The sequence below is a fragment of the Chenopodium album genome, chromosome 26, assembly GCF_948465745.1.
Source record: "Chenopodium album chromosome 26, dcCheAlbu1.1, whole genome shotgun sequence".
NCBI classification, from domain to species: domain Eukaryota; kingdom Viridiplantae; phylum Streptophyta; class Magnoliopsida; order Caryophyllales; family Amaranthaceae; genus Chenopodium; species Chenopodium album.
In genome coordinates, this window is record NC_137859.1 from 552,587 (window position 1) to 575,228 (window position 22,642).

Sequence of the window (22,642 nt, forward strand, 5' to 3'; positions counted from 1 at the left end):
TATTATAATGAAACGAAAGAAGTATATATTATGTTAATGTGAATAAATGGCAATATAAATGCAATGGATAAGTTGGTTTTTACATAAATGTATTCATACTTAAATAAACAGGGGGAATGATTTTTATGTAATAGCATAGTTTTCTATGTTTTTCTCACGTAAGGGTGTGCCAAAATCAATTTCTGTAAAGGTAGTACGTTCAACCCCTATCATTTTTTTTTTGTCTTTTTCTATTTTCATGCAATTTTTGTACAAAACTTATAAGATATGACCTGTCAGATTTAAAAAAAAAAACATTTTTGTCTTTATCTATAAGTTATTACTGACTCTAGTAAAACGTTTGTTGTACTTGTATGTTTTTAGTTGTTACACATTTTATCACCAACATGCCGATTTATAATACCATCTATATTTTAGCCTTTGTTTAGTTCCAAAAAACAATATTTTTGAAATAATAAAATGGTTAACAACTAACCATAAGTTTGTTCCAACAATATTTTGTTAGCCACTAGTGACTCGCATCACCACAGGTCGAGAAATTTCCAAAAAAAAAAAAAAAAAGCGATAGTGTCTTCTACCACATTATTTTTTTTTTTTATCAAATAGCCTATAATATACTATAAAATAAAATAAAAGTTAATAACCAAATAACATATTATCACCTAAAATCATGTGTCAGATAGTCGTCGAAACTTGTACGAGACAATCAGACAGGGTGCATATTCGTAAAACAATTTTAATTACGAAAACTACTCTTTTACAAATTGCATAATCTTAACCTCTCATGGATAAGTGATAATGTTTTTTTTTTTTTGACGAGTTTAGACTACAATCTCGACCTATCGAGCAAAAGACAATCCTAAATTGATTAGTTATAGTTATAGTTATAGTTCTAGTTAAAAGTAGCACAAAACAAAAAATATGTGAAAGGACGAGTATGGTCAAAGAACCCTATAAACGGCGAGGCACCCCAACACAGTCAAGGTCACCCAACGCAGGGGCATTTCCGTCCAAAATAAAATAAACAAAAAGGGCGGGAAAACCCCAATTGTTCTAACCTCTCACAAATCACAATCCCCATCTTCATCCCGCCATTTTTCACTCTTCACTTCACTTCCTCTCACATCTTCCCATTTTCTCTCTCCTCAAAAATTCGCCGGAGTTTTACCGGATCAGGTTAACTATGAGCGGCGATTTCCGACGTCGTGATCGGAAAGATGATCGGAAATGGAAGAAGAAGCAGCAGCAATTGGTTCGAAGTGCTGAAGACGAGCTCGAATCTAAGCTAGGGTTTGATGTATTTACTGAAGATGATAAGCGTCTTGGTTGGCTACTTACTTTATCATCTGTAAGTTTGCTGTAATTCGAAAATTCGGCTTAAAAGCTGCTGAAATTATGGAGCTTTGTTTTTAGGGTTTGGGATTTTGGTGAATTGATTTGAGTAATTGATTGATTGGATTGCATTGGATTGTTTGTGTTTTGTAGTCTTCACTTCAAGATAAAGATAGCGGGAATTTGTACAGTTGCGTAGATTTGTATTTTGTTACTCAGGTGAGTGGAATTGGAACCCTAATTTTGTGTTGAATTTTGGGGTTTTGTTGATATTTTTTGCTGAATTGAAGTTTTTGGGGTTTGTAGGATGGGTCTAGTTTCAAGGTGAAGTACAAATTTCGGCCTTATTTTTACGCGGCCACAAAAGTAAGTTTTTGTTTTTGAATGCTCAATTATTGTCATTTATCAATGTCGTTTGTTGTTGTTGTTGTTGTTGTTGTTTTTTTTTTTTTAATTTTTATTTTATTTAATATCCACAAGCTGGGATATTTGCTCGTTAAGTTGATGGGCTTTATTGGGACTTTGCAGGATAAAATGGAGACTGATGTAGATGCATATCTTAGAAGGCGGTATGAGAATGACATAGCCAATATTGAGATTGTGGAGAAGGAAGACCTTGATCTTGTAAGCACCACACACTCATATACTCAATATGTTGAAATCACAAAGGCAATTAGGCTATAAACGTTGTTTCTTCCTATGCTACTCGGACTCAACTATTATGTTAAAAAGTTCCATGATTTTGAACTAAAGTGAAGTGTCCAAGTGTCATGAAGAGTCTGAGTAGGTTTCTTCTTTCTTATCAAATTGTCACATTTGTCACAAGTCAAATTTTACGGAGGACATTGCATAAGTTAATAGAGAATTGTTATATTCTTGGGTATTTCATATTATGGACATCTCTTTATCTGTAGGGACAAGGGACACTTTGGAAAGTTCAATCATTAGATCGTAGTTAAAAAATCATAATAATTATATATAAAATCATAATAATTATATATATATAGAGAGAGAGAAAATTTATATCTCTTTAAAAATAAACAAACTGATATACTTGATTGATGACACTTTTTGGATCCCTGAAGATATACGTAGTAATATAGATACCGATTATGTACAGTTATTATATACCTTCTCTCATATACTCAATCTGCATACGCACTACTTATGCTACTCTCTTTTTGTGCCTTGCGTTATATCTCTTTTTATATAGCATTTGTTACTGTCTGATTCTACTGTTATTGCATTCCTTATTGGTGTCAGTACTCCATTGTTACCTTTAGTAGTATACTTTACTAGACCACCTTCTTATAGGATTCACCTGGTTAACCCTTTTCCCATGTGCCTTGGAGACAGAAAAATCACTTATCTGGGTTACGGAAGTCATACTTAAAGATATCATTTGACACAGTCCAACAGTTAATGAATGTGAGGAATGACCTGTTACGGGTTGTTGATAGAAATCAAACAAAGTTTGAAGCCGCTCAAGCGTACGAGTCTATCATCACTGGAAAAGGGTAAGGCTCCCTGCCTTTCCTTATTGATTTGATACGAATTCAGAATCTTGGATTAATTATTATCCTTTTAAGTGTTACTGCCACCATCAGTGCTGAGTTTGAATATCTCATATGTGATCTGCAGCCAGCAAAGGCCTCACGATTTTGTAGATTGCATAACTGAACTTCGCGAATATGATGTTCCTTATCACGTCCGATTTTGCATTGACAATGGTAAACTTTACCTTGTAACACACCATATCCTCTCCCCAATCTTTAGAATATGCAGTGTCATTATGAAATGTAGTTTATTTTTGTATGATGCAGATGTGAGGTGTGGACAATGGTATGATGTCAGTATATCAAGCACAGGTGTTGTGCTTGATAAGAGGATAGATCTGCTGCAACGTGCTGAAGTTCATGTTTGTGCATTTGATATAGAGACTACAAAGCTTCCTTTGAAATTCCCAGATGCTGAGTATGATTTGATAATGATGATCTCATACATGGTTGATGGACAAGGATATTTGATTATAAACCGAGAGGTGATACAAAGAACTCAAAGTGCTTTTAAACTTGTGGTTTACGTCTGTTAAACTTCTTTCTGGCAAAAATGTGTTTTTTCTTACTACTACATATTTATGCTTAAATTTCTCCTGACTATTTGTTGTTGTTTTATACTATTACTCTATATTCTTGCTAGATAGATGTCAATATATATTGATGATTTGTTTGATATTGGCAGTGTGTTGGGGATGATATAGAGGACTTGGAGTACACTCCAAAACCAGAATTTGAAGGATATTTCAGAGTCACAAATGTGAAAAATGAGGTGACTTTTAATAGCTTTGGTTAGCTGGCAAAAGGGCAATAATCATATTCTTCTTTCTGACACTTGATTCACTTTTCACAGGTGGAGCTTTTAAGACACTGGTTTTCTCATATGCTAGATGTAAAGCCTGGTATATATGTTACATACAACGGGGATTTCTTTGACTGGCCATTTTTGGAACGCAGAGCAGCCCACCATGGCTTAAAAATGAGTGATGTGGGTACTTTGTCTCTATAATTTCTTGCAATTTTGTTATGCACCTTATAGACTCTTTACAACTTCCAAAATTCCAGCTCATATATGAATTACTTCTGTTAACAAGATAGTGATTTCAGTAATTTTATGTTGGGTAAGCTTATAAGTTGGTTTAGATATATGTTAATGTTGTTGCTTTAAAGTTGTCAATCCTGATTGAATTACCCCTCTGCCCCCCCCCCCCTCTCTCTCTCTCTCATTTTGTTCCATTTTTATTGCAGGAGATTGGTTTTCAGTGTGACAAGGTTCAGGGTGAATGTCGTGCTAGATTTTCCTGCCACCTCGATTGCTTTGCATGGGTTAAGCGAGACAGTTATCTTCCTCAAGGGAGTCAGGGCTTAAAGGTATCCCATCTTTATTTCGGTGTTTCTGAAACTGTCAGTCTGTCACAATTTCAGATCCTTAATCCTACACAAGATATCATCCATAGAAAGATGGGATTAGGGATCCCCAAAAGTTCCTCCATCCTTTTGTTTTGCTTCCTTGGATTGATTAGTAAGTTTAGTTTTTGAAGAAGGATTATAATAGATAGTTTACCTCAAGAAGGAACTATATTCTTGCTTCCCTCATCAAGATTATTTACTTCCTCCATCCACTGTCCATGATTAGTTTCTGAGGAATTGAATTGCAAAAAGGTTTATAGGTCACAGATATACTGCTTCTTATCTCAAGAAAGAACCATATCCTTGCTTCCTATATCATGCTAAAAATTTGCTTACTCTTCCCGTTCCCTACATCAGTGTTTACAGCTTCTTCTTTCGTTGGCATCTTTTGTTCCTGTGACTTTCTGGCTCTGAAAACCCAAGGTATATCCAGGTTTCTACTGTCATTGGTTTCAAGTTAATCAATGGTTGGAAAGAAATGGTTATAGTTTCCAGTCACACCAATCTTTCTGTTTCTTGATATCATTGTCTGCAGTTCTACTTTGTGAACTTTATGTTGTTTTTTATATGAAGTTAGTAACTAGTATTGTTTGTTCTGCTGTGGATTTACGCATCTTACTTTTTTGGTCCAACTCTTTTAAGGCTGTCACCAAAGCGAAATTAGGTTATGACCCATTGGAGGTGAATCCTGAAGACATGGTTCGTTTTGCCAAAGAAAAGCCTCAGGTATGAGATGCTAGTAATTGTTAACTTCATCTTGATGGCACATTTTTGTATACATATTGTGGCTTATTGTGGAGCAATATTAACTTCATCCTCCTGAAGTTGTTTGTTTATATATTTCTGGTAAATGAAAATCTAGCTACATTCGTTTACAAAGAAGCCACTGACATAGGCATAACAAAATTTTTGAAAAGGGTTTTGAAACTCAGATAACATTTTTCAACATAGCATACACAATGCTCTTTTTTCCCCTTGTCCTTCCTTACATTATATTGTGTCATCTTTAAACTTTGTCTTCCAGTTTAGCTTTGGGCGTTGAGTCTTCAACTTTATTATCTTATGGATCCTTGGGTATCTTGGAAATGTCATGCAGATGATGGCATCTTATTCTGTTTCCGACGCCGTTGCAACTTATTACTTGTATATGACATATGTTCATCCTTTCATATTTTCCCTCGCTGCTATTATACCCATGCCTCCAGACGAGGTTTTGCGGAAAGGAAGTGGAACTCTTTGTGAGATGCTATTGATGGTCCAGGTAAATGATATAGGCATTTTTTGGTGAATGTGTGTGGATTGGATTTTGTACTTTGACAATTGTCTTACAGTTTTTATGATTACACAGGCATTCAGTGCAAATGTTATCTGTCCTAACAAACACCAGTCTGAACCAGAAAAATTCTACAACAATAAACTCTTGGAGAGTGAGACTTACATTGGTGGTCATGTGGAGTGCCTTGAGAGTGGTGTTTTTAGATCCGATCTTCCAACTAGTTTCAAAGTCGACCCATCTGCGTATCAGGTCCGTCAGATGCTCAACGTGTGTTGTACAGAAGCTAGCCTTTTCATAATCCTTTTAGTACTTTAAGAATGGTGGTTCTCATTAAGTTATATATATTTATTTTATTATTTCATCTCGTTAACTGATTCTGAGCACTTGCATCTTCAGCAACTAATTGACAACCTCGATCGTGATCTGCAATATGCTATTAAAGTGGAGGGGAAGATGGACTTGGATTCAGTTGCAAATTACGATGAAGTGAAGGGTGCAATTAAGGAAAAGGTGTGTTTTTTTGGTATCAGTGATGCTTGATCTATATCATTGCATCATCTATCCTTCGTTGTTTTGTAATGTTTATTATTATAATATGATAATCTTGGATCCCTAATGTTTACATATGACGGGTGATTGTTGTCAAGTCACTTTGAAGTTTCAGTACCGGCTTATCTTTTTGTGCTTGTAATTTCCTTTATCATATGCAGTTGGCTTCTCTATGAAATAATAGTTTTAGATTTCATTATGCAATCATTCTTACTTCTCTCTGGTTTGCAGCTTTCTTGCTTACGAGATGAACCTGTACGCGAAGAATCCCCCTTGATATATCATTTGGATGTTGCTGCTATGTACCCGAATATTATTCTGACAAACAGGCTTCAGGTGGGTTGTTTACTGGCTGCTCTTCTCTAGTTATATTAATGACCTTTGGAAATTATCTCTTTTCTATAAGGGAGCTCCAGAGTCGTGTAAATAATTGGGAGTTCCTGTGTTGTTCTTCTTTTAATAAAAACAGATAATTTTGGGATAACTAATACTTCCTCCGTTAACTATTATTTGCAACAAAGGAGGTGTTTGCGGACTCCTAGGCAAAATTTGTTTGTGAGAGTAAAATGGAGAGAGAAAAAGTTGGGTGCATGTGATGAGGAGAGAGATAGAGAGAAATGATTGCCTAAAAAGGAAAAAAACATTTGTTGCACATAATAGTTAGCATCCATTTATAGTATATGTTGCAAATAACCGTTAACGGAGGTAGTATATACTTTCTCCGTTTCTTTATAGTTGCAACACTTCCCTAAAGTAGAAATGTCACAGTAGTTGCAACACACTATAAAAAGAATGTTTTTATGGTGAAAATTGTGCTATTACCTTTAATTAAAGCACATGGCCTACTTGATTATACTCTTAACAACCTTTTAACCCCATTTTAAGTGTATTATAACATGTGAGGTCCACTTTTCTTAAATACCGTGATAAAGTGTGTGTTGCAACTATAAAGAAATGGAGGAAGTAGTTTAGAATATTCATGGAATGATATATTATCCTTGTATGTATAGCTTATGCATATAAATTTTTCTAGAAGGAGTTGGATTGAATTTATATGTATGCCATGTACATTGTTTATTTGCTACTAATATGCTTATTCATTTATTTTTATGATTTTGGTATATTATTAATATCTTATGGAATTGATACATGCATTGCATGCATGTAGGACTAATGATATTAAAGTAGGGCTTGCTAGGCTATGAATGTTTTTCAATCTGCTGTGTGTTACAAGGGTGAGTGAGTAACGAGACTGTAGGTGTAGAGAGACGGTTATTTCTCAGAAGGATTCATAAAGGAAACAAGATTTTGGGTAGATGGGAGGATATTAGGGAAATATAATTGGAGTGACCCAAAAGAGTAAAAGCTTAAAAATAATGTGCATCAAAGGTGTAAGTGGATAGCCGTAGCCAGTAGCTTCATTATCTGCCGGCCCTTAATTGGCTGTATTTGTTCTTATCAGCCAAATTGGCCTTACATAACAAGCCTCTATGAATTGAAAATGCCGGTTTAGTTAGCTAAAAAAGCATTGAATATCGTATTTCTGTAATATTGTCGGTTTGTTTTTTTCTTCTGTGTGTTAAGTGACAGTTGTGCGTATATTCAACTGAGAGGTAAACAACTTTGATATTGCCGCATGGATTTTTCTTTCTGAATTTTTTCATGCTGAACTATGGAACAGCTTTGGCTGATCTGGCACAAAAAATACATCTTTCCCATTAGCAATTTTCCATTTGGTTTTCTTCCTTAAATTTTCTCTTTTGACCTACACATCAATACATACATGTGTTTTCTGACTTTGCTTATGTTTCCAGCCCCCATCTATAGTTACAGATGAAGACTGCACTGCTTGTGATTTCAATCGCCCTGGAAAAACTTGTCTACGAACTCTTGAATGGGTTTGGCGCGGAGAAACTTACACGGCAAAGAAAAGGTATATCATCTCACGATGCAGTATATCATTTGGGAATGCGATACTAGGAACCAAGCACTGACTTTATGGTTTTTTCTTTGAATTGTATCAGTGATTATAACCATATAAAGAGGCAAATTGAATCTGAATTGGTGGATGGCAATAATGGGCAATTTTCTAAGTCTTTCCTCGACCTCCCAAAGGCAGATCAACAGTCTAAGCTAAAGGAACGTCTTAAAAAATACTGTCAGAAGGTAATTCCATGCTTCTTTTTCTGACATCATCTTCTCCTTAAATAGACTATGCTGATATTTTTTTTATGCTTTTTATAGGCTTATAAGCGAGTTCTTGACAAGCCTTCTACTGAGCTTCGAGAAGCTGGGATCTGTATGAGAGAAAATCCATTTTATGTTGACACTGTACGCAGGTAAAAATTGGAAATATCTTTGTTTTGTGTTATGGAAGGGACATTGGTAACTATATATTGATTTTTCTGAGGCTCCTACAGTCCTACTCTTGGAAACCATCTTCAGGAAAAGTTGTTTAACAGTCTTCAGGCTTAAGCTGCTTAAGTTAAGCTATTCTCACATCATGTTTGCTTCAAAATTTAACTTATTTTTGCCTTTCTGTTATTTAAGCTTTCGAGATAGAAGATATGAGTATAAAGGGCTCAATAAAGTTTGGAAGGGAAAGCTGTCTGAAGCAAAAGCTAGTGGAAATCCTATTAAGATCCAGGAAGCACAGGTAGTATTGCTGCATGCAAAGTAGTGATATTTTCCTGAAATCTCATATTAGAGGCTTCTCATGGTGTGCTCACTTGAATAACCTGTTTTCATTGATGTGATTATTGCAGGATATGGTTATTGTGTATGATTCCTTGCAGCTTGCTCACAAGTGTATTTTAAATTCCTTCTATGGATATGTCATGCGCAAGTAAGTTGCTTGTTTTATCCCCACTTTGTTTTTTATATATGGCTCATGAATACAATGATTATAATAATATCACCATTTTCACTCTTGGTAGGGGTGCTAGATGGTATTCCATGGAAATGGCTGGGGTAGTCACCTATACAGGGGCCAAAATCATTCAGAATGCTCGATTGTTGGTTGAAAAAATTGGTAGACCTCTTGAGCTAGACACAGATGGAATCTGGTGTGCATTACCGGGGTCATTTCCTGAGAACTTCACATTCAAAACGAAGTAATATTTCAGTTTTGCCTCTGCTTACATGCCAATAAAATAGTACCTACATTTTTTTTTAATTTTTTTTTTTATGATACTATTGCTATTCCCGTTATAAAGTGGAGATACTTATAACCTACTTTATTTTGTGCCACAGAGACTCAAAGAGGAAGCTGACAATCTCTTATCCTTGTGTTATGCTCAATGTAGATGTAGCGAGAAATAACACAAATGATCAGTACCAGGTATGTTGTCTTCTTTCTCAGCTTGTTTGATGTGAAAGCATCTTGCTAATGGCATCTCCTTTTTTTTTTTGCAATTTTCTTGTCAAAAGAAAACGTTTTTTCTTTAACTATATCTCCATTTGCTGCATGATATCTAAATTAAAACCAAGCCTATAGTTGATAAGGGTATGATGTTTGAGACATCAGAAAGTGTTAAGAAGAGCTTTACATTGAATTACCTTTCAATCTCTAATTGTTTTTATCATTTCCTGTAACACCTTAAGGACTTCTGTTGTTCTTTCTATCACTCAACTAATTCAATCTTATTTCTTATTACTATTATTAACAGACACTAAAGGATCCTGTCAATAGAACATATGCAACACATAGTGAGTGCTCAATTGAGTTTGAAGTGGATGGCCCTTACAAGGTACATTGCATTTCTATACGATTAATCTTTCTTTCTTGTCGTTTGATAAATCCAGTGTAACTCTAATTATCGCTCTTTGGAATATAGGCTATGATAATTCCGGCCTCCAAGGAAGAAGGGATCCTGATCAAGAAGCGGTATGCAGTTTTTAATGACGATGGAACCCTTGCAGAGCTTAAAGGTTTTGAAATCAAGCGCAGAGGTGAGCTTAAGCTCATCAAAGTTTTCCAGGTATCACTGTCTTTTATGCCTTCTGATGATGTTCCTACCCACATGTTTTACTCTTTTTTTGCTTATTCTTTCTTTTACCCTTAGAAAATTCTTTTAGATACATTGGATAATTGCTACTTCTGTACGGTATTTTCTCGACCACGGTTTTCATAGGTTAAATTATACTATGCTTGGAATGACAATGCATGCATATACACTGCATATATGGAATATGGTTTTCTGTTCATCAATTTCATAACTAACATATAAGCTTCCATACTACAGATTTCCATATCTGAATATAATGTGAGCTCTTGTAGCTAAATGTTATTTATATCTGCTATTAAGGTTTTTTTTTTTTTTTTTTTTTTTTTTTTTTTTTTTTTTTTTTTTTTTTTTTTTTTTGTTTTGTTTGTTTCTGGTAAAACTTTTGTAGGCTGAGATGTTTGACAAATTTCTTGATGGGTCAACTTTAGAAGAGTGTTATGCAGCAGTTGCCGCAGTTGCTGATCGCTGGCTTGATCTTCTTGATGTACGTAAGCAGAACGAGAAAAAATCCAAAATAATCATATGTATTTTGTATTAGGATTTTGGGTCTTAGCAGACTACCCTTTGAGATCCTTATCTTTCTATTTTGCTTAAAGGCTATCAGATTAGCATACTTAGGAAAGGGAAAGGTGTAAGGGTAGATAAGAGACAAAAGCTAATCTGTTGCATTGTACTTTTTCAGAACCAAGGGAACGATATTGCAGATAGTGAGCTGCTACATTACATTTCTGAATCAAGCACAATGAGTAAGTCTTTGGCAGACTATGGAGAACAGAAATCCTGTGCAGTGACCACTGCCAAACGTCTTGCTGATTTTCTTGGAGATACCATGGTCAAAGATAAAGGGCTTCTCTGCCAGTACATAGTTGCATCTGAGCCAAAGGTGTGACATTTTTTTTCTTGAGAAATTTACTTAAGTTATGTATCTTTTCAGCTTAGTATGTTGGTCACAAATTATTTATGGTCCTTGGCTAAGGCCTCTTTTGCAAAAAATTAGTTTCAAGAGTTGGTATCCCCCCTTTCCCTTTAATATCTATCTTTGAACATGTGATGCTTAATGCTGCTCCTTTTTCTCATTGACAGGGAACACCTGTAAGTGAGAGAGCAATTCCTGTTGCAATATTTGAAACTGAAACGGGTAAGCTGCTAATTTAAGTCAGCTTTTCCTATCAATGTGTGTTTTTGGAAGAACATCTAATTAATGCCTTTGATTACAGAACTGATGAAATTCTATGTGCGGAAGTGGTGCAAAACTTCATCGGATGTTGGCATTAGGTCCATCATTGACTGGTCTTATTACAAGCAGCGTCTGAGTTCAGCCATTCAGAAAATTATAACCATTCCAGCTGCAATGCAAAAGGTGCTGATGTGTGATTGTGACAAGTTGTATCAGAAAACACATATCATTTCTAAAAGTGAGTTTACTTTTTCAGGTTGCCAACCCTGTACCTAGGGTAGTTCATCCTGATTGGCTACACAAGAAAGTTCGGGAAAAGGAAGACAAATTCCGCCAAAAGAAGATAAAGGATTTATTCTCTTCTAAGCGGGATTCTATGGCAAAAACTGATGCAGCTTCCAACTATGTAGATAATGGAATAGATAAACATAAAGTTCTGGATTTGGAGGACTTTGGAAACTCAAGTGGAATTGGGGTTGGCAGTAGACCTGTTGTGCATAATTATGAAGTAAATGGACAGCATTCATTGCAGACGACAGTCTTAGATCACCAAAGTGAACATGAATGCACATATTCTGAGGACAACAGTTCAATTGAAGTAGATAAGAGTGAAGACTATGCAGGATGGCTTGAGCAGAAGAAGCGAAAGTGGAAAGAGAACCGAGAGAAACGAAAGAGACAGAGGTATTTTTCTTCTATCCTTTAGGCTCCTATTTGTGTCATTTATTATTTCCTTTTGATCATACCTCTATACTCTATAGTATATAAATGGAAGAAACACTCAAACACTATTGCCATTTTCCCTAAAAAAGCATAAAAATGATGTCAACTCAATCCACAGTATCCCTTCATCTTGTACAACAGAAGATGTTTTCAAGTAAATTATCTCCAATATGTGATATTCAATACTCCCCACTTATGGGATTAAGGCTTTGATTGATTGATGTGATATACTATACTAGCATAATTGCATCTACATATCTATTGAACTAATTTCACTATATTGTGGTAAGATATTTGATTATGTGCTGAAGGAATGAACCCAGATATAGAATGATCATGGATGGAGCATTGCTTTTGAATTACTGGAAGTCGTTTCGTATGTTACAATTGATAAATGATGAGCTTAGATGATTATAAATATAATAACTTCATGAAAATGTGACTGATCATATTCGCATTTGCGTATATTCCTCTCCTCAATCCTAGTGATACCTTAGTTTATTTGCCTTATTTCTGACTTTGTAGTACCAACGTCAGGAGGTCCCATACTAGGTAAGATAATGATCCTTAATGCTATTAAACAGGAAATTATTGAGACCTTTATTATTTCTGCTTCAACTACAAGAAAATAAGCTTATCAGCATGACAGTATCTAATGGATTCGAGTCTTATATTTCTTTCATTTTTTTATGGGTGTCAAAGATCAGAAGATAAGCTAGTCCCTTAAAGGTGTAGGGAAAGAAATTGATCATCTTTTAATATTTTATTTGCTTAATCTATGATAATATCTTCATATTTTCATAGAATCACTTATAAATTGATCTGAAGGTGTAGATTGTTTGCAGAAAATGCATTGTGCGTATGTTAGAAATAATGTAGTTTGTCAATTTGATGTTACTAGCAATTGGTAATATATTTATAGAGCAAATTTGGTGTGACAGGTTATCTAATGCAAAGACCCCAAAACAAGGTACTGGTGTTTCTGAGTTACATGAGAGCTTGACTAATCAGAAAAGAAACCTGGGAAAAACCGGAGTTACTTCGTACTTCAGAAGGCAGGAATTGTCTCTCACTAGCAGCTACTGGCAGGTAGAATTGTACCATTTTTTTTTTTAAATTTATTAGTTTGTAGCACCTCTATCTTGGTCTTCGAATGCTCAACTCCATTCCTTTACAGGTTCTGCAGCTTGTCCCAAGTGATTGCCCTGGTCAATTTTTTGCTTGGGTCATTGTGGAAGGCAGCATGCTTAAGGTTCCAGTTACTGTTCCTAGAGTGTTTTATCTCAACTCCAAAGCTCCAATAACTGAAGAATTTCCTGGAAAACGTGTTAACAAGATTCTTCCTCATGGACACCGCAGCCACAACCTGATTGAGGTAATCAGAATCCCAGATTGCAATCTCATTTTTTGGCTATTTGGTTCAGATCTAAAGATTAAATTTTTGTTTACTTCTTTCCTACTGCAGATAATAATTGACGAGAAAGAATTCAGAGAAGAGAGCAAGAGACTTATGGCTCATCTTGCAGATCCAGAAGTCGAGGTTTGATCATTTAGCTCCTTAAAATTATTTTTTAAAGAATTTCCATTGTTTAACAGATGTTGATGATATATATCATTCATACTCTATTTCTTTACACGACATGCATTTCAGCCTTGTGGATTCATCAGATATGTATGAAAAAGCTGAGTTCATGAAGACTTAAACCTGAGATATTGATTCTGCTCTTTTCAATAATTTTCCACACCTGTAGACAAGTCGCCGTCGTATCATTAGGAACATAATATGTACAGCTCAGCAGTGGCCCTTATATTTATTTTCTTACTCTTGTTAAAGAAGAGATATCTAGAATCACTCCTGAATTTCTTAAGAAAGAGGATTTTACTTGCAAAAACTCTCCGGGTACTGAAAAAGTGCAAGTAAATAGCATAGAAAATTAATTGTTACCTTTTCCCCTTTCTTGTACCAATAATATGTCCATTTCTATGTGAAATCAGATCAAATTGTTTTCTTCTAAAATTAATATTTTATTTAAATCTTGCTCTTCCAACTCCATCTCGTACATGTTAATTAGTCACTATGGCAGATTTCAGTGATGTGCTAATCTATTGTCAATGTAGACAACCTTTTCCAAGCTTATTTGTCCTGCTTAATATATACAAGTATATATTTGCAGATTTCAGTGACGTGCTAAGCTTTTGTCAATGTAGACAATATTTTCCAAGCTTATTTGTCCTGCTCATATGCATATATTTTATTATGTCAAATTCTAATTTTTGATGGGATATACCATCAATATTTTCCCAGTCGATATTAAAATTGATATACTGTGGAAGTGTGGATATATGAAGAATTTTGTATACGAATGTCTCTCTGATCCTTGTGTGATTGTTTTCTGAGATATTTTTTTTAAGTTTCTTTATACATTATTTTTTGATAGGGTATATATGAAACCAAAGTGCCACCAGAACTTAATGCTGTCCTCCAGATTGGATGTGTCTGCAAAGTTGATAGAGCAGCTAAGAAACGAAATCTTCAAGCTATCTGGAGCCTAAATGAACTGCAGATGAAGACCACAGCAGAGTGTCGATATCTGGACAATTCCCTCTCCTTCTTTTACTTGTATCACAGGTATATGATTTTAGCTTAGATGAAACTATGAATTGCAAGAACAAAAACACTATACTATTGATTGTATGGTAGAAGTCACATTTGAAGAGGGGTGCTGATTTGGATATTTTCCAAACAATCTAAGATTCTGATATCTTCATGATAAGATAAGTGGATGAAAATTCTTGAATATAGATTTTATAGTATTCTTGTGTTGGCTTTGCCTAAAAAAAGGTACTCTATGACGTATGTGTGCTTTTTAATGGATAGTAACCACACCTGGATTCCGTTGAATTCTTATGCTCTTTAGGTACCTTCTAGAGAAAGAACCCAAGCAAGGAAGAGGTGTTTGCATTTTTTGCTAATCGATTTTGATAAGCTTATGGAATTCATTCCTTGCCCTGAATATATTGATGTACCACCTTAGTAATAATAATTTCGCAAGCTTGAGTCCCCTTCTCACATAAAGAATTCGAGGAGCTGGGTGGATATTTATTCATTTATGTAGGATGTGTACATGTTATTTCTCATGAATTTATGTACTCTGCCAGTCTGCCCCTCTTTCTATTACTGCATTCCTTCAATTCTTTTCCAATGCTGCGTGTATAAAAATTGCTCTGACAAACAGTTTCATTCTAAACACTTCAGTTGCTGTGAAGGGCGAGCGGTGTATGGTGGATATTTCCCTGCAGCTAACATGATTTCCTTTGTTGTGGTGGATCCCCACCAGAACAGAAGTTTGAATCCCACTAATATTAAGAGATTTTATCATGAAGTTTGCCAAGCTTTATCCGTTGAATCTTCAATTTCTCAGGGTGTCATGTCATACAAGGCAAGTTGGAGAACTTGAATTGAAAATATTGCAGTGTATCTTTTTCTATATGTAATGACACTGATTTTTGTCTTGTACTAAAAAAATTCCAGGTGGACTATGTTGTTCAAAATGATGAAGCTGAAAGGATCATGCAGAAAATAATTAGTGGACACAGGTATTTTTCCTTACTCCGATCTATTTAGCTTAATCTGTACTTCTCCTTCCTTAAAGAAAGTTTCATCTGATAATGCATGTGTATTAAGGAGAGGTGAATAATAATAATGATAATGATAATGATAATGATAGTAGTAGTAGTAGGGAGTTTGATGGTGTATAGCATTATGGGTGAATAAAAAAGCTGGGTTTTTATAATTACAAGTAATAAGAGGAAGATAATGGGGTTTTGGTTGATTAAAGGTGAAAAAAAGAAAGTAGTGAGGTTTGATTTGTTATTGGCGAATAAAGAAGAAAGTGGAGAATTGAAGCATTCAACAGGGTCAAGATTTTGTAGTGAAATGGGAAATTTTATATAGGGACGGATGAAGTTTACTGAACTAGCAAGTTTATATAAAATTCCATCTCTATCAAACTGAACTACCCAAACACAATAATTAGTGAATATGGATACTTCTATGATATTACTACGACCTAATTTTGTGGGTTTGTGCGTGTGTGTGTGTGTGTGTGCCTGTGCAAGCTTATAAGAAACCAATTAAAATGAGAAACTGAAGATACTAACATGCAAGTAATATTAAAGCACATAATTTACTAATGTGGGTAGTATCACATGGTTTCATATCAGAGAGCGATTAGTTTTGAAAAGATCGAGCTTAGTCTCATCAAGGAGGTCAATTTTTAGAGTAGTAAGATGAAACAAAATGAAACTCTTTATTGATTGTGAATATTGATCATAAGAAATGCTTTTACTAATAAGGTTTTTCATTTATGTCTAAGGTATATATCTTGAGCACATCTAATCATTTAGCTCTATGCTTTTTTGCTTTATTTTTGTTTTTGTTTTCCTTTTTTTTTTTTTTTTTTTTTTTTAATTTTTTAATTTTATTTAAAGTTTCTTTGATCTTTAAATATGTGGCTTTATATCTTCTTGGGGAATCTGGAAAATTTAAAGCAACCACTTCCCTTATACCATGTCTATGGTTTAAAACAGATTCAAAATTCAAATCTTTATTGGATTTTTTTGCTATGTTGAATCAAGCCTCTTCCTTCTTGAGAAATAAATGTATTGCTAAAGTGGCTGGCTTGGCTGCAAACACTAAGAAGAACTGAGTCTATTTTTATGCATATAAAGGCGGAATAATGGCTTTTATTTAATTCTTGATTTGCAGTTTGCTTGTTAGAGTATCCTCTATCTGCTTTCATATTAGAGCATAACATGCTGTCAGCTATTCTGTAAAGTTCCCAAAGGAAAAATAAATTATGTAGTTCATTGAATCTTGTGGTCTCTAGTCTCACTAGCTAAGCATATTGTTGAGTTATTTGAACCATTTTCAGCCTTTTCATGAATGTCTTTGCATATGCAGGCCGCACAATCACAGACCTTGCCTTGCTATTATTGAGTGTCCAAATGTTCATCTTTTGAAGTCAGGTATACAAGTGCTAAATGATCTTCCATGCGTGAGCATCCCTGCCAATGCTCGTGATAGTCACTATCCGGTACCACTATCTTACTTTTATTGTTCTTCAAGATAGATGCACACTTTTAGCTATTTTGGATGGTGACTATTATCATGCTGTATGCAGGCTCTTGGTTGGCAAACTGTAGCTGCAAAAATTGCTCTGCAGAGATGTGCAGCATCATCTCAATGGTTAAATGAGAGGATATCTCTCTCAAGATATGCGCATGCAAGTGTTTAATGATTAATGCTGGAGCTTTTACTCTAATAATAGACCGTCTATATCTGACACTTCAATGCTTTTTCAAAATGCAGGTACCCCTGGGGAATCTTGAACTTGACTGGATTATATACACTATAGATGTCTTCTTCTCAAGAGCATTACGTGATCACCAACAGGTATCATGTTCTTGATTGGCGTAAAGCATTTGTAGTTAAGGTCTAGATTGAAGTTTGGGATACCTTATCTTAAGGGCCTCTAGTGTCAATGAGTTTTCTAGCTCATTAGCATTGACTGTCAGAGCCTCAGAGGTTATTAAGTGTTTGATATGTTGTTGGTCACAAATTTGTCGATTTTAGGGTATACAATATTGTTATGAATCAGGCAAGAAAAAGTGATTGAATAAGAGCAAAAGACAGCCAGGAAATGTAGAATTTCCGTTGAAAGGCATTATCCAATATTTCCATTATTGGTTTTGTTCTGAACTCTTCTGATATTTCCAGGTACTTTGGATTTCTGATGACGGACTTCCAGAACTTGGTAGCTTTAGTGAAGAGGACGCATGCTTTGTTGATGAGGTTTGAATCAGTAATCCAACTATTACAAAGCTTGTTTTTATAGCCTGTGGTGCCATAGCTTGTGCTCTTTCCTTTATTTCCTTTACCGTGCAATGATATTGTCTTTATTCTTGTATTGGTCAATTTCTGTTTGGATTATGCTTTTGAACTCGTATACATACATATTCTTAATATCCTTTGTCCAGCTACAAAAGCATAAACAGACCACAGCCCAGTGTTGTGCATGTGGCACCAGTTCTTTAACGTAACTCGTTTTTTTGGTGGTGCTTTACAGGTCAATCAACCTGTTCTTGTTTATCCTGGAGCATATAGGAAGGTTTCTGTGGAGCTAAAGGTTCAGTGGAAAAATCCTTCAACTTCCTCAGGGTCATGCCAGAGATTTGATTTTAATATAATGTGGTTTGTTATTCTTTGCAGATCCATCACTTGGCTGTGAATGCCCTTCTGAAGAGCAGCCAAATTAATGAAATAGAGGGCAGTGGCTTACATGGTTTCGAGCAAGATACAGATCCTGATACCTGTACATCAAGTGAGCAGTACGACTTTGACGAGTCAACTTTCTGTGGACCTGCCTTCCGGGTACTGAAACAACTAGTACAAAGATGCCTACAAGATGCAATTACGTCAGGAAATGTTTATGCTGATGCAATATTACAACATCTTTATCGCTGGCTTTGTAGGTTGGTATATTTGATGTTTATAGAGATGTCCTGTTTGCTAAGTTGTGAAGTTGACATTAATCAGTAATTTTTGTTCTTATTTCAGCCCACGATCGAAACTTCACGATCCAGCTCTATATAGAATGCTTTGCAAGGTAAATGCATCACTGTACACATTATAGAACTGCTGCAAAAAAAATGAATAATGTTTGTCAGATACTTCTGCACAGAATTAATACTTACTAATCACAAACATGATTTTGGATGTTTAGGAAAAAGCTCACATTTCCTAAAAACAGAAATATGTTTATCGTAATCAAAACTTGCTCAAATGGAGTAGTGAAGAGAATGGAAGGAAAATCATGCTATATAGGGAAATCTATAAAGATTGTAGTGCATTTTTTTATCCTTAGGAGGAGGAGGGGGTGGGTGGGTTGTGGGAGTCGATAATGTGACTATTAAGTTCTGATGGAGGGAGTAAATGCGATTGTTGAAATACACTCAGTGACTCCAATACTGTGAGGAGATGCCTACTTTGGCTACTTAGACCCCCTTTTTTTTTTCTTTCTCCTTTTTATATTTCCATTTATTATTTGTGGTGAACTGTAGTAATCTTATCTTTTATTCAAAAATACAATATTGATATCAATTGATTCTACATATATAGGTTATGCAAAAGGTGTTTGCATTGCTTTTGGCAGAGTTTCGCAAATTGGGTGCTACAGTCATTTTTGCAAATTTTTCCAAGGTTATATTAGACACTGGAAAAGCTGACTTAGCTGCAGCAAGGGCTTATTGTGATAGTTTGCTAAAAGCACTACAGACAAGGTGAGATGTCTGATAAGTATGCTTAATATGTGATGAATTTCAGGTGATTAACTAGTTGCTTTTTTCAGGGACTTGTTTGAGTGGATTGAGATTGAACCATTGCACTTCTGGCATTCCTTGCTTTTCATGGATCAGGTATGCTCCTCTCCAAAATAATTGCTTTGTATACATCATAAGAACACCTCATTTATATAAGTTTGTAGATTATGATCTCATGCATGAATTTGTGCTGTAGATTGTATTGTGTAACAGTGTTTGATTGAAATTTTTTGGGGAAAGGGAGAGTGATGAATTCATTTTTCCACACTAGACAGGAAATGGGAAGGATAGGGACTAACTTTCATTATCCTTTAATACTTGCAAGAATTTAACCAGCACAAAGTATTATACTATTATGCAATTTAATTGACTTTTTATTGTGTGTTAGTAGGGTAGTATATATAGTTCGTGGATGTGAATTTTGATCCTTTTTTTTTTTTTTGTGTGTGTGTGTGTGTGTGTGTGTGGGGTGGGGTTGGGGGGTTCATAATTTATGTTCTATTAGGAAGGTGGAAAGGCAGTTAATCCAATGAAAGGAGTGAGAATCATTAAAAATAATAGTGTGTCCAAATTGTCTGTGAATATTGGAATTGTTGTAAGTAATGATGGGCAAACCAATAAGGAAAGTTTTGCAAGTTACAATTATTATAGGATGGAGGGCTTAGTAGGATTTAATTTTATTCTTCTTAAAAAACTAAATATATCTTATATCGGAAACATTTGAAAAAACTCAATTCTTTTCTTCTCTACATTTTTTTTTTTTTGACAAGTTTTCTTCTCTACATGTTTGCTAAGAAAACTCAAAAACTTGTGTATGGTGGTTTTCTCTGTAATTTGACTGGAGATTAAAGCCCTAAGATTGGTTAATATGGATTCTAATCAAATGTAGTATTTTAAGCAAACTTTTCTTCTTTCAGAGTGTTTAATTTTTGTAACTTTTATATAAAGATACATAATCTCACACTTTTGATGATTCTTATTGGGATTGAATCTGCAAGATGATGGATTTGCACATTTAATGCACCTAAATATTAAAACACTTCAAGTGCAAGGATACTAATTTCCAACTCTCCTTCTATATGACAGTACAATTATGGAGGAATACAGGCCAAAGATCAGGATGAATCTCCGGCCAGCATTTCTGCATCTTCTAGCAGATGCTTACCTGGTGATCTTCAAGTAGACATTGTGTCCAGTTGGAATATTGCTGAACACATGCCTAAAAGTACTCAAGTAAGCCTTTTCCTTCTTAAACTTTTGTAGAAGAGGGAATTTTGAAATATTGATCTTTGTCGATTTTAGGCAACATATTTAATAATGGGAAAAATCACAAGCTGATACTTTTAGACGTTAGAACTCTCAAAATTACTATGGCAAACCAGCAAGTCGAGATATATCTATCACAACCTTGAAAAAACCTAGTGGACTAGACTGGGGCACCTGAATTACTGAATTTGACTACCATTAAATCACATTGGAAAAATAAAATATCTTTCATGCTGCACGATGGGTCAGTCTTAAATAGCTACACTAGTTGAGCAATCTTTATATAATAATGTATTTGTGTAAGCTTTCTTTTGAATTAATATTTTGAAATTACACCCCCCTCCCTCGAAAAATAATACCCCCCCAAGAATCATTATTATTTTATGAAAATTCTTGGAGCAAAAATTTAAATTTCAGGTATCAAAACTCACACTTACGCTTGTTGGTCTTGACAGGACCATTTTGTTGTGATGATCTCTGAGTTTATGTATAAACCATGGGAGTATGCTCTAAATCATGCAGCAAATGAAACATTTTTTGGGGATGGTGACTTATGTACACCATCGATCACAGCTCCAATTGCTGAGAAGTTTGAGTCACATATGACTGAATATTTAAAAGATCAGGTTTGAACAAAATACTAAATTTCACAGTTGTAATGATACTGTTGTTTGTATTCAGGATTTTATATATTCTGTAATTTATGAAGGATGTTTTCTGCTGCAGATCAGCTCTTATTTCTCAGATAAACTATTTATGGTTGTCCGTGAGATAACTCATCACTCAAAAGGAATGAAGAGGCCTCAGAATGATGATGATGATTTGTCGCAAGTGAGCCCTCAGCTAACTGGGCAGGCTCATACAGAGGGTGTTGCTTTGGAATTTATCAAACACATTTGTGCTGTTTTGGCTTTGGACCAAAATGTTCAGCATGATGTACTGGTGAGACTTAATTTTCTGCAATCCAAGTGCTCTTAAATGCTTGTGTGCTGCTTCCTTTAGTTTATGTATGATTTACCCTTAACTGAAGGCCTCATTGCGATTTTATTGTCAGCTATTGGTAGAATATGCATTATATGTGGAAACTTTATTGCATGAGGTTCATGTTCTCATTGAAAAGTTTCTTTTTCAAATAGATGCAAGTGTAATAATTTTTTTGTGCATTCTGCAGGTCATGAGAAGGAATTTGCTAAGATTAATACATGTGAGAGAGTTTGCTCCGGAAGCAGAATTTTCTCCTCCTCTACCATCTTTTGTATTACCAAACATCGTTTGCAGGTAAATTTACAAAGAATCCTTTTCCTTTTCCTACCCTATATCAGAAATGTAATTACTTGCTAGTGGGATGCACAATAATAAAGCAATTATTTTCAAATGGATTAAAAATTTGTACTGGAACAGCTATTGCAATGATGTCCGAGATCTTGACCTGGGAAGGGATCCATCACTACTCACACAAGAGTGGCGATGTTCAATGCCGCAATGCGGGCAGCCTTATGACAGAGAAAAGATGGAAAATTCTCTTCTTCAAATAGTGAGGCAGCGGGAGCGCCTTTACCACCTGCAGGACTTGGTATGTGTCAAGTGTCAAATGGTGAAAGATAGTCACTTGACTGAGCAGTGTAAATGTGCCGGTGCTTTTAAGTGCCTGGAAGACGCGTCAGAATTTCATAGAAAAATGCAAGTTTTCTACAAAATAGCTGTGCAACAAAATTATCAAGTTCTAAGAGAATGTATCTCTTGGATTTTAGAAATTGGATGATCCAAATTATATAATTTAACATAGTTGATAGTATAGTACATACGAAATAGTTTTTACTAGTGCTTCATAGATGTGTACATAGCTATTCATTTGTGTATAAAATATTCCGAGTATTCTTTGCTAGGCTAATGTACCATGACTCTATATTATTCCAATTTATAAGCAGAAAGCCTTTTGCCAACTCTTTTATGGTTAAATTGGTTC

General features: G+C 35.0%; 1 protein-coding gene across 1 annotated transcript; it reads left to right on the forward strand.

Annotated features, from left to right (window-relative positions):
- The first annotated feature begins 1,083 nt into the window (after nt 1–1,083).
- LOC145616396 (DNA polymerase epsilon catalytic subunit A-like) lies at nt 1,084–22,624 on the forward strand. Its single transcript, XM_081671104.1, has 49 exons — nt 1,084–1,348; nt 1,486–1,551; nt 1,639–1,698; nt 1,861–1,956; nt 2,689–2,849; nt 2,974–3,062; nt 3,156–3,373; nt 3,574–3,660; nt 3,742–3,876; nt 4,137–4,259; nt 4,941–5,024; nt 5,395–5,559; nt 5,647–5,823; nt 5,971–6,084; nt 6,355–6,459; nt 7,938–8,056; nt 8,148–8,289; nt 8,368–8,462; nt 8,674–8,779; nt 8,889–8,968; nt 9,060–9,236; nt 9,376–9,463; nt 9,792–9,872; nt 9,960–10,103; nt 10,519–10,614; nt 10,813–11,013; nt 11,214–11,268; nt 11,348–11,490; nt 11,564–11,991; nt 12,972–13,119; nt 13,208–13,405; nt 13,496–13,570; nt 14,469–14,659; nt 15,287–15,470; nt 15,563–15,627; nt 16,994–17,126; nt 17,214–17,315; nt 17,402–17,485; nt 17,810–17,884; nt 18,159–18,218; nt 18,302–18,564; nt 18,650–18,698; nt 19,211–19,371; nt 19,440–19,506; nt 20,497–20,643; nt 21,132–21,302; nt 21,403–21,618; nt 21,848–21,954; nt 22,078–22,624. The coding sequence occupies exons 1-49, from the start codon at nt 1,184–1,186 to the stop codon at nt 22,436–22,438; spliced, it is 6,657 nt and encodes a 2,218-aa protein (XP_081527230.1). The 5' UTR covers nt 1,084–1,183; the 3' UTR covers nt 22,439–22,624.
- The last annotated feature ends 18 nt before the right edge of the window (nt 22,625–22,642 follow it).